Source organism: Saccoglossus kowalevskii, chromosome 1 (genome assembly GCF_978046115.1).
Source record: "Saccoglossus kowalevskii chromosome 1, keSacKowa6.1, whole genome shotgun sequence".
Classification (NCBI taxonomy): domain Eukaryota; kingdom Metazoa; phylum Hemichordata; class Enteropneusta; family Harrimaniidae; genus Saccoglossus; species Saccoglossus kowalevskii.
Genome location: NC_140641.1, coordinates 40839897 through 40853575, shown reverse-complemented (window position 1 = coordinate 40853575; position 13679 = coordinate 40839897). Strand labels below are relative to the sequence as shown.

General features: G+C 34.8%; 1 protein-coding gene across 1 annotated transcript in view; it reads right to left on the bottom strand.

Moving 5' to 3' along the window:
* The window catches only part of LOC100371565 (uncharacterized), a 30634-nt gene that overhangs the window by 4373 nt on the left and 12582 nt on the right, over positions 1-13679 (bottom strand). The window contains exons 3-4 of the mRNA XM_085502000.1: positions 10959-11102; positions 7706-7945 (exon numbers count right to left, since the gene is read on the bottom strand). Coding sequence (XP_085358126.1) covers positions 7706-7945; positions 10959-11102 — 384 coding nt within the window. The remainder of the gene's footprint in view (positions 1-7705; positions 7946-10958; positions 11103-13679) is intronic.

Below are 13679 nucleotides of genomic sequence, written 5' to 3'. Positions count from 1 at the left end.
ATAGATGATTGCAACTTGAAAGTCGGTATTCTCGAAAAGGGGGCTGTATACTGCTATTAACTCTGTTTTTATGTTACCAAACTAATTATATTAGCCTTGCAGACAGTGGAGGTTTTACCATGCATTGTGATGGAGAGTACATTGAACACCTCGCCATCTCAATATAATGTCTTTATCGGCTTAAACAAATTAGAGATGAATTGACGTCTTAGAACGGTCAGGATGGTTTCTTAAACTATCATACGAAAGTGGTATGATATTGGTCACGTAGAATTCTTATATTATTACTCTGATAGCCAAATACGTTACACTGTACAGTTGCTCTTTTGCTTCATTCTTCCTTACATTCCGAGTACAAATTACGGTTACTGTTTAGTGTGCCGATTATACCAGTAGAATATATGGACAAACCACATTCATGTACATACACTGCACAATCATCATCGAAACACTTTTATATACACTTGGCAGTCATAGTAGAAACTCTTCTATAAACACTGCACAATAATCTCACTCTTATAAACACTGCACACTTATCATAGAAACACTCTTATAAACACTGCACAACTATCAGAGAAACACTCTTATATACACTGCACAATTATCAGAGAAACACTCTTATAAACACTGCACAATCATCATCGAAACGCTATTATATACACTTGACAGTCATAGTAGAAACTCTTCTATAAACACTGCACAATTATCAGATAAACACTCTTATAAACACTGCACAATTATCTCACTCTTAAAAACACTGCACAATCATCATCGAAACACTATTATAGACACTTGACAGTCATAGTAGAAACTCTTCTATAAACAATGCACAATTATCTCACTCTTATATACACTGCACTATTATCAGAGAAACACTCTTATATACACAGCACAATTATCAGATAAACACTCTTATATACACTGCACAATTATCAGAGAAACACTCTTATAAACGCTGCACAATTATCTCACTCTTATAAACACTGCACAATCATCATCGAAACTCTCTTATAAACACTGCACAATTATCAGAGAATCACTCTTATAAACACTGCACAATCATCATCGAAACACTATTATATACACTTGACAGTCATAGTAGAAACTCTTCTATAAACACTGCACAATTATCTCACTCTTATAAACACTCCACAATCATCATCGAAACACTATTATAAACACTTGACAGTCATAGTAGAAACACTTCTATAAACACTGCACAATCACCATAGAAACACTCTTATATACACTGCACAATTATCAGATAAACACTCTTATATACACTGCACAATTATCAGAGAAACACTCTTATAAACGCTGCACAATTATCTCACTCTTATAAACACTGCACAATCATCATCGAAACTCTCTTATAAACACTGCACAATTATCAGTGAATCACTCTTATAAACACTGCACAATCATCATCGAAACACTATTATATACACTTGACAGTCATAGTAGAAACTCTTCTATAAACACTGCACAATTATCTCACTCTTATAAACACTCCACAATCATCATCGAAACACTATTATAAACACTTGACAGTCATAGTAGAAACTCTTCTATAAACACTGCACAATTATCAGAGAAACACTCTTATAAACACTGCACAATTATCAGAGAAACACTCTTATAAACATTGCACAATTATCAGAGAAACACTCTTATAAACACTGCACAATCACCATAGAAACACTCTTATATACACTGCACAATCATCAGAGAAACACTCTTATATACACTGCACAATTATCAGAGAAACACTCTTATAAACACTGCACAATTATCTCACTCTTATAAACACTGCACAATTATCATAGAAACACTCTTATAAACACTGCACAATTATCAGAGAAACACTCTTATAAACACTGCACAATTATCAGAGAAACACTCTTATAAACACTGCACAATCACCATAGAAACACTCTTACAAACACTGCACAATTACCATAGAAACACTCTTATAAACACTGCACAATTATCTCACTCTTATAAACACTGCACAATTATCTCACTCTTATAAACACTGCACAATTATCATAGAAACACTCTTATAAACACTGCACAATTATCAGAGAAACACTCTTATATACACTGCACAATCATCATCGAAACACTCTTATAAACACTGCACAATTATCTCACTCTTATAAACACTGCACAATTATCATAGAAACACTCTTATAAACACTGCACAACTATCAGAGAAACACTCTTATATACACTGCACAATTATCAGAGAAACACTCTTATAAACACTGCACAATCATCATCGAAACACTCTTATAAATACTTGACAGTCACAGTAGAAACTCTGCTATAAACACTGCACAAATATCAGAGATACACTATTATGAACACTGCACAATCATCATCGAAACACTCTTATAAATACTTGACAGTCATAGTAGAAACTCTGCTATATACACTGCACAATTATCAGAGAAAAACTCTTATATACACAGCACAATTATCTCACTCTTATATACACTGCACAAATATCAGAGAAACACTCTTATGAACACTGCACAATCATCATCGAAACACTCTTATAAATACTTGACAGTCATAGTAGAAACTCTGCTATATACACTGCACAATTATCAGAGAAACATTCTTATAAACACTGCACAATTATCTCACTCTTATAAACACTGCACAATCGTCATCGAAACACTATTATAAACACTTGAAAGTCATAGTAGAAACTCTTCTATAAACGCTGCACAATTATCTCACTCTTATATACACTGCACAATTATCAGAGAAACACTCTTATATACACTGCACAATTATCAGATAAACACTCTTATAAACGCTGCACAATTATCTCACTCTTATAAACACTGCACAATCGTCATCGAAACACTATTATAAACACTTGAAAGTCATAGTAGAAACTCTTCTATAAACGCTGCACAATTATCTCACTCTTATATACACTGCACAATTATCAGAGAATCACTCTTATAAACACTGCACAATCATCATCGAAACACTATTATATACACTTGACAGTCATAGTAGAAACTCTTCTATAAACACTGCACAATTATCAGAGAAACAGTCTTATAAACACTGCACAATTATCTCACTCTTATAAACACTGCACAATCATCATCGAAACACTATTATATACACTTGACAGTCATAGTAGAAACTCTTCTATAAACACTGCACAATTATCAGATAAACACTCTTATAAACACTGCACAATTATCTCAATCTTAAAAACACTGCACAATCATCATCGAAACACTATTATAAACACTTGACAGTCATAGTAGAAACTCTTCTATAAACAATGCACAATTATCTCACTCTTATATACACAGCACAATTATCAGATAAACACTCTTATATACACTGCACAATTATCAGAGAAACACTCTTATAAACGCTGCACAATTATCTCACTCTTATAAACACTGCACAATCATCATCGAAACTCTCTTATACACACTGCACAATTATCAGAGAATCACTCTTATAAACACTGCACAATCATCATCGAAACACTATTATATACACTTGACAGTCATAGTAGAAACTCTTCTATAAACACTGCACAATTATCTCACTCTTATAAACACTCCACAATCATCATCGAAACACTATTATAAACACTTGACAGTCATAGTAGAAACTCTTCTATAAACACTGCACAATTATCATAGAAACACTCTTATAAACACTGCACAATTATCAGAGAAATACTCTTATATACACTGCACAATTATCAGAGAAACACTCTTATAAACACTGCACAATTATCTCACTCTTATAAACACTGCACAATTATCATAGAAACATTCTTATAAACACTGCACAATTATCAGAGAAACACTCTTATAAACACTGCACAATTATCAGAGAAACACTCTTCTAAACACTGCACAATCACCATAGAAACACTCTTATAAACACTGCACAATCACCATAGAAACACTCTTATAAACACTGCACAATTATCTCACTCTTATAAACACTGCACAATTATCTCACTCTTATAAACACTGCACAATTATCATAGAAACACTCTTATAAACACTGCACAACTATCAGAGAAACACTCTTATATACACTGCACAATTATCAGAGAAACACTCTTATAAACACTGCACAATCATCATCGAAACACTCTTATAAATACTTGACAGTCATAGTAGAAACTCTGCTATAAACACTGCACAAATATCAGAGAAACACTATTATGAACACTGCACAATCATCATCGAAACACTCTTATTAATACTTGACAGTCATAGTAGAAACTCTGCTATATACACTGCACAATTATCAGAGAAAAACTCTTATATACACAGCACAATTATCTCACTCTTATATACACTGCACAAATATCAGAGAAACACTCTTATGAACACTGCACAATCATCATCGAAACACTCTTATAAATACTTGACAGTCATAGTAGAAACTCTGCTATATACACTGCACAATTATCAGAGAAACATTCTTATAAACACTGCACAATTATCTCACTCTTATAAACACTGCACAATCGTCATCGAAACACTATTATAAACACTTGAAAGTCATAGTAGAAACTCTTCTATAAACGCTGCACAATTATCTCACTCTTATATACACTGCACAATTATCAGAGAAACACTCTTATATACACTGCACAATTATCAGATAAACACTCTTATAAACGCTGCACAATTATCTCACTCTTATAAACACTGCACAATCGTCATCGAAACACTATTATAAACACTTGAAAGTCATAGTAGAAACTCTTCTATAAACGCTGCACAATTATCTCACTCTTATATACACTGCACAATTATCAGAGAATCACTCTTATAAACACTGCACAATCATCATCGAAACACTATTATATACACTTGACAGTCATAGTAGAAACTCTTCTATAAACACTGCACAATTATCAGAGAAACAGTCTTATAAACACTGCACAATTATCTCACTCTTATAAACACTGCACAATCATCATCGAAACACTATTATATACACTTGACAGTCATAGTAGAAACTCTTCTATAAACACTGCACAATTATCAGATAAACACTCTTATAAACACTGCACAATTATCTCAATCTTAAAAACACTGCACAATCATCATCGAAACACTATTATAAACACTTGACAGTCATAGTAGAAACTCTTCTATAAACAATGCACAATTATCTCACTCTTATATACACAGCACAATTATCAGATAAACACTCTTATATACACTGCACAATTATCAGAGAAACACTCTTATAAACGCTGCACAATTATCTCACTCTTATAAACACTGCACAATCATCATCGAAACTCTCTTATACACACTGCACAATTATCAGAGAATCACTCTTATAAACACTGCACAATCATCATCGAAACACTATTATATACACTTGACAGTCATAGTAGAAACTCTTCTATAAACACTGCACAATTATCTCACTCTTATAAACACTCCAAAATCATCATCGAAACACTATTATAAACACTTGACAGTCATAGTAGAAACTCTTCTATAAACACTGCACAATTATCAGAGAAACAATCTTATAAACACTGCACAATTATCAGAGAAACACTCTTATAAACACTGCACAATTATCAGAGAAACACTCTTATAAACACTGCACAATCACCATAGAAACACTCTTATATACACTGCACAATCATCAGAGAAACACACTTATAAACACTGCACAATTATCTCACTCTTATAAACACTGCACAATTATCATAGAAACACTCTTATAAACACTGCACAATTATCAGAGAAATACTCTTATATACACTGCACAATTATCAGAGAAACACTCTTATAAACACTGCACAATTATCTCACTCTTATAAACACTGCACAATTATCATAGAAACATTCTTATAAACACTGCACAATTATCAGAGAAACACTCTTATAAACACTGCACAATTATCAGAGAAACACTCTTCTAAACACTGCACAATCACCATAGAAACACTCTTATAAACACTGCACAATCACCATAGAAACACTCTTATAAACACTGCACAATTATCTCACTCTTATAAACACTGCACAATTATCTCACTCTTATAAACACTGCACAATTATCATAGAAACACTCTTATAAACACTGCACAACTATCAGAGAAACACTCTTATATACACTGCACAGTTATCAGAGAAACACTCTTATAAACACTGCACAATCATCATCGAAACACTCTTATAAATACTTGACAGTCATAGTAGAAACTCTGCTATAAACACTGCACAAATATCAGAGAAACACTATTATGAACACTGCACAATCATCATCGAAACACTCTTATTAATACTTGACAGTCATAGTAGAAACTCTGCTATATACACTGCACAATTATCAGAGAAAAACTCTTCTATACACAGCACAATTATCTCACTCTTATATACACTGCACAAATATCAGAGAAACACTCTTATGAACACTGCACAATCATCATCGAAACACTCTTATAAATACTTGACAGTCATAGTAGAAACTCTGCTATATACACTGCACAATTATCAGAGAAACAGTCTTATAAACACTGCACAATTATCAGAGAAACACTCTTATATACACTGCACAATTATCAAAGAAACACCTATACATCCACTATACAATCACCATAGAAACACACTTATATACACTTGGCAATGGCCATAGAAACACTTGTATATCTACTGTACAATCATCATAGAAAAACTCTTATATACACTGCACAATAACCATAGAAACACTTTTATAAACACTGCACAATTATCAGAGAAACACTCTTATAAACGCTTGGCAATCGTTATAGAAACACTTTTATATACACTTGGCAATGATCATAGAAACACTTATACATCCACTGTACAATCGCCATAAAAATACTTTTATATGCACTGCACAATAACCATAGAAACACTTATATATACACTATACAATCACCATAGAAACACTCTTATATACACTGCACAATAACCATAGAAACACTCTTATATACATTGCACAATCACCATAGAAACACTCTTCTAACCACTGCACAATCATCATAGAAACACTATTATATACACAACACAATCACCGTAGAAACACTCTTATATACACTGCACAATCAGCATAGAAACACTATTATATAAACAGCACAATCACCGTAGAAACACTCTTGTATACACTTGACAATCACCATAGAAACACTCTTATAAACACTGCTCACAATCATCTTAGAAACACTTTGATAAACACTTGGCAATCATCTGGTAACACTCTTATGAACACTGCACAAACATCATAGAAACACTCTGATATACACAATTATTATAAAGACGCTCTTATAAACACTTGGCAATAATTATAGAGACGCTCTTCTAAACACTAAGTAGCAATCACCATAGAAACACTCTAATAAACATAATTATTATAGAGATGCTCTTATAAACACTTGGCAATAAGGGCTTGAAATTCTCCACGCAGACTTAATGTCAGAAAGTCATCAAACGTTATAAATTATGCTTCAATTTGGAATGCCAATGTACGGCTATGCCACATTCTTTTAATTTCAATTATCAAAAGTGTTTCTACTAATCATTGTTGATAATAAATTTTTAATTCCCGTGAGAAATGCACTACACCTTGAATTGGGCATCTATAACCTTAACAGGTGTGTGGGGGTTTCCGACCTATAAAACTAAATATATTTTATATCCGTTTATACCTTCGTAATCAATCTTCCCATCCCCATTCACGTCAGCTTCTGTCATCATATTCTCAATTTCATCATCGGTCAATTTTTCGCCCACACCTCTGACAACTCGTCTCAGCTCTCCGGCATCAATAAACCCGTCTCCGTCTTTGTCGAATACTTTAAATGCTTCTATGAGTTCGTCTTCCGGGTCGTCTACCATGTGCGTTGCCATTAAGTCAACAAACTCGTCAAAATCTATCACACCGTTTTCTAGTGAGAAACAAAAATAGTGAAACGAACTTTTTTATAGAAGTGCTTGAAGTGCTGCATCTGTAATAACCTGCGTGCTCTCTTGACAAACATGAAAAATAGCAAAATTTCCCTTGAGTAAAGATTGTAGTCTTATAATAATAATTATTTATGCGCGTACACTTTTCTTTTTTATGGAGCCTCATTACGGTCAATATAACAAATTTGCATTTCGTTTTATGAGAGAAAAATAAAAATTCTGTACCTCGTTATAACGATATATTATCCTGTAATAACGATATACTATCCTATAATAATAATGTTTCGTATCACGCTATAACGAGAAAGTATCTTCTTATAACGAGGTAGTATCTCATTATGGCGGGATAGTTTTTACTTTTCCATAAAACGAGGTGCAATTCTTGTTATTGGTGGTCCAACTGAGGCTCCGTACATTAACTGTGATCACATAAAAGCAAGTTTACGGCTTCAACGCTGTATTATGATTCACTGAGAACAATCATTGAGGGCGTTCCACTCTGCCATAGATGGCTTAAATCGTCGTTCAAACTTGGGCGAGAGGGTGTCTGTCAAACGGACAAACTACGACATAAAAACAAATAGCGATTAATATATAATTGGACAAACAAAACATGATCATTTATAATACAATGATTTAACTGTCGCCTTAAAATAATGCATTCGTTGCCGTGAGGATAAGTTATTAAGAAACTGCTCCAGAAGTATACTGTATTTTCCAATACTAGTAGCTGTACAGGTTACATGCCATTGAAATTAATATGATTTCATTGATTGATAGGCAACTAATTTGACTATACGGCAGAGCCCTCGTTCACACGTTTATGAGGAATGGAATTTATTTGAATAAATGACAGGTGTATCACGTGGTAGGGTTTTCTCGAGCGAAGCATGCATACACCGCATGGTGAATGCTAATTTATTGTTAACCACAACAACAGTGTATAAGATGTACAGGCCGCAATGTTGACACATTGTTAACAGAACAAGTGTTCCAGATGAACAAATAGCAATGTGACACATTGTTAACCATGAGAGCAGTGTCTCAGATGTTCAGATCTCAATGTTGACACATTGTTAACCATAACAACAGTGTCTCAGATGTACAAATAGCAATGTGACACATTGTTAACTAGAACAATAGTGTCCCAGATTTACAGATCGCAATGTTGACACATTGTTAACCAGAACAGTGTCCCAGATGTACAGGCCGCAATGTTGACACATTGTTAACTAGAACAACAGTGTTCCAGATTTACAAATCGCAATGTTGACACGTTGTTAACCATGAGAACAGTGTCTCAGATGTACAGATTGCAATGTTTACACATTAATAACCAGAACAAGTGTTCCAGATGTACAAATAGCAATGTGACACATTGTTAACTAGAACAACAGTGTACAAGATGTACAGGTCGCAATGGTGACACATTGTTAACCATGAGAACAGTGTCCCAGATGTACAGATTGCAATGTTTACATATTAATAACCAGAACAGTGTTTAAGAAGTACAAATCGCAATCTTGACACATTGTTAACCAGAACAACAGTGTCCCAGATTTACAGATCGCTATGTTGACACATTGTTAACCAGAACAGTGTCTAAGAAGTACAGCTCGCAATCTTGACATATTGTTAATAAGAACAAGTATCTCAGATGTATAGATCGCAATATTGTCACATTATGAATGAAAATGAATTCAAACGTACCAGGATTTCATCAACCCTTTTCGACGTTGTTTCACAATGATAAATGTGAACGATAACCTACACAGACATTGGCACCTGTAGTACAAAGCTGCCTCGACGGTTATGAACTCCATCTTGTTATTAAATACATTCGTGCGTTACGCCAGGGAAAAATAGATATAGGATATACCCATGTAAAACACATACACGTCATTTGATATCTATGTATTTTGTGATACCTGTGACAATAAAACATGGCTATTCATGATAAATTGATAATATTCAGTCCACAGCACCCCATTAGTATAGCTCTAGATATGCTTCTCCCTGGAGACCAATCAAAATGCAAGTGATATTAACTCACATTTTATGGATTATTTTTATATTGGATCGATCAATAACCAGCAACGCCAGTGTTCGCTTGGGACGAACATGAATGAGTCACCTGATGATCAGCTCCTTTATGTTAAGCGATGCAAATCCGTGAATCCATTAATATCCAAAGACAATTTACATTACAGTATCATACGTGCCGCGTTACCCACAGTTTTTTTTACATGTTTTATTCATTCGTCTTCACGATTGTGTCCATGTACAACTCGCTGTACGTGTATCAATTCGATGTCAGTCGTTTTTATGTCGTTTGCCGCGTAACGCATGCGTAATAAAGACCAGGTGTAACAATTGCATTAACAATGATCCCCTTAGGCAATGAGTTCTGTCAGCGAGACATGCTTCTATTTAATATGGTAATTTCTGTACTTCGCTATAATTAATTCGTTCCAACACATACCATAGAAAAATTTGTCAATTAATTACGTAGATAAAATGAGGTGGAAATGTCATTGAATGTAATGAATTCATTCCGACTTGTTGCTGTGCTGTGCAACACAGCTACTCCCTGTGACGTGAATGTCAAGTAATCACCCTTTGTACATAATAACAAACCAACCCTGGGCCTTTAACCCTTCTGCCTTCGTATTTGTTTCAGTATTTGTTTATAATATAGTCATTATTGTGTAAAATATTTGATGAACGACCCACAGTTTTTAAAGGATGTACTCGCAGTAAATACGACAGAATTCAACATACAACAAAAGGTACATTTTGTTTCTCAATTTACTCTTTTAGATGTAGCTTCGGCCGTTACTAACCTCACATACAAATACAATGACGAGTAAGATGCTAGGATTCGTAGATTTCTTGTTTAGTGTTTGTCAGACTAGTCAGTCATCAAACAGCCACCCACCCACCTCGTCAGTCTCACGGTCAGCCAATTATTTTTACATTTAGCCGTGTACTCACTATTAAAATCTGTTTTTGCTATCATCAATTCTATTTCTTTATCTGTTGGATTCTGCCCAAGGGTCCTCATAAGTGTACCAAGTTCATCAGATGATATTGATCCATTTCCATCCTTGTCAAACCAATCGAAGCATTCTTTGAGCTCTGTAATAAAAACAGCGATTATGAGATAGTAGAGTGATAATAGGGAGCAGTATGCCGAATATAGTGATTACGTTCACCGCATATAGTCGCAAATTAACACAATAACTCATTAATCTGCAAATAATTTGAGCGACGTTGTGAGTTTACTATTTGCATCGACAATATTTACTATGTCCTGGGATAATAACTACAACGCAGCTGTTGCGGCGACGCTCGTAAATGTGTAAAAATGGTATATGGCGATTTTATCGTACAGCGCGGCCATTGATACATCAAACAACTCAATCATCCATGATGTATTATATTTGAAAATGAATATTTCTTTCCAATACCATTACACTAGTTTTAGTTGTGTGTATTTGTAGTATGTTGGCAATGTCCGACAATAAAGAGACAGTTTAAGATTGAAACCGACGTCAGTTTCATATAATACACATCAAAATGAGGAAATATATATACAACCACGCTTCCCATCCAATAATTCATATCACCAATGAATTATCTGGTTAACTACTACTAAATTTGTATTGAAAATGATATAGTGAATGTTGCTGTGTCACTTATTTGGCTAACCACGGTCCAGATTGGAGTACATATAGTCCTTCCAGATTCTGTTACCGATCGCCAATTTTCTAATAAAGTACGCCCTCTTTGGCGGAATGTTGTTGAACACACATATGCATACATCAATATTTGACTTTGATGAAGTCAAAACAAATATCGAATTGCGATTCTTTGGCTCCCGTAGTTTGTAACACGTCTTGCACACTGCCATCATCATCTTCTGGCATCCTTCCACATATTTCTGGCCCCATCAACTGTGTGAGTTTGTTACGCTGTTTTCGCCGAATCTTTGTAGCGCCAGTTGTGATTTTCAATTCCAGAAAAACCTGATACACATTATTTTTCCAACTGCATTTTGTCTAGTTTCAGTTGAATATACTGCAAACACAAATTTTGATATAATGTGTTCATCATCGAAAAGTATTTGTAGTCTTTTTGAACTCAACAAACAATAGATTTAATCGAACACCATGTGTTCTGGGCGTCTTATATTGTCACGGTAGTGCGAAACCTCTAACCCACAGTGTTCGCTGTGAAATATGGCGAGCTTGTTGCAACAGCATAGGGCACATATACTTTTTTTGTCAATTATTTCGCTACTCATTGCGATGCGGATAAATTGATTCATTAACGTCCAGGTGGTTTTTGCCATTTTCCCAAACCTCATTCCGCATGTTTGGAGTTTTAGAAAGATTTGCTTTAGTACTTTAGTTTATACTGCTAAGTAAATAGTCGTTGGGAGGGGGGAACAAACCCATTATGTTTCTGGTATGAAGGGCGAGCGTGATAACCACTGTGTCACTTAATATTCTATGACATACGGAGATACAGTTGTTCGCATTATATTGAACCAAAGACACGAGAGAAGACTTCTCTTTCTCTGTCTTTGATTGAACCAGACCCTTAGTTGTGTATTAGACCCCGGATAATTGTATCTATACATTTGCCAAGATATGCCAGTTGTTATCTACTATTACAACAATTATTATTATGTGGTTAGGCCAAGACATGGAGTCATTGTCACGTCAGTAAAAGTGTGTGAAAATTACTTTCAACTTATTCAATTGCCAAAGCGCTTCAAATATCCTAAGGCGGGCGCTGGCGGGCGCTATTATTAGCATGGAATTATTTCATTCATTCTTTCGAGTAAACCAAAAGCATTAGTTATACGAACATAGAGGGCGTCCACATGTGCATTTATTCTATTATCGTCATGGTGTGTAGTGATACAGATGATACAGATTTCACCAAACGTTCCTGAATACTAGCAAATCTTCAATCATCATTCTACGCTTTGGAAGGAAAAGTGCATAACTAAGTTTATGATACATAGACCTGGGCGGATGTCACACTGTGATGATATACATTTTCTAAATTAAATAAAAGTAAACCTAGCCCACATTCATGATTGTGCAGTTGCCATGAACTGGCACGAATACTTTAAAATGATTTGTATTATTGTTGCACACGTTGTGTGAACAAGAGAGCCTCGTGAACAAACGTGCGTGAAGATACATGGGGAGTTTTCATGGAGGTGAAAATCACCCTACAAACATCTACATCCGGGGGTTTTAGTGACGTAATCCCCCCCCCCCTGATTGTTATAAACACAAGTTCACTCCCGGGCTATTCAACATTCGAGAGCGTTGTACATAGTTCCAGTGAAGCACATAACAATGAATATCCATGAACTGGGTCCTGAGCCATACAATACCAATGTCGCAAATGCTTTGGCTTATTTGACTTCGGGTTCGCATAAACAGAAGTCCGCTACCTTGTGGCATCAGCGTAATTTTCATTTGCGTTCACTTCGCTTCAGTGTCGTTACAGCATTGCAGTGTCATTATTTTTACGGTTTATTACTGGCAGATGCGAATTTATTTTCGTTTACCTTATCTTGCAACAACTTGATCGAATAAATTTCGTTTGAAATAAACCCTAATTTGTCACGATTGCGAAAGTAACTTGCAAAAGTGCTAATACATGTTATTTTTATTAAACTGTCAGTGTGTT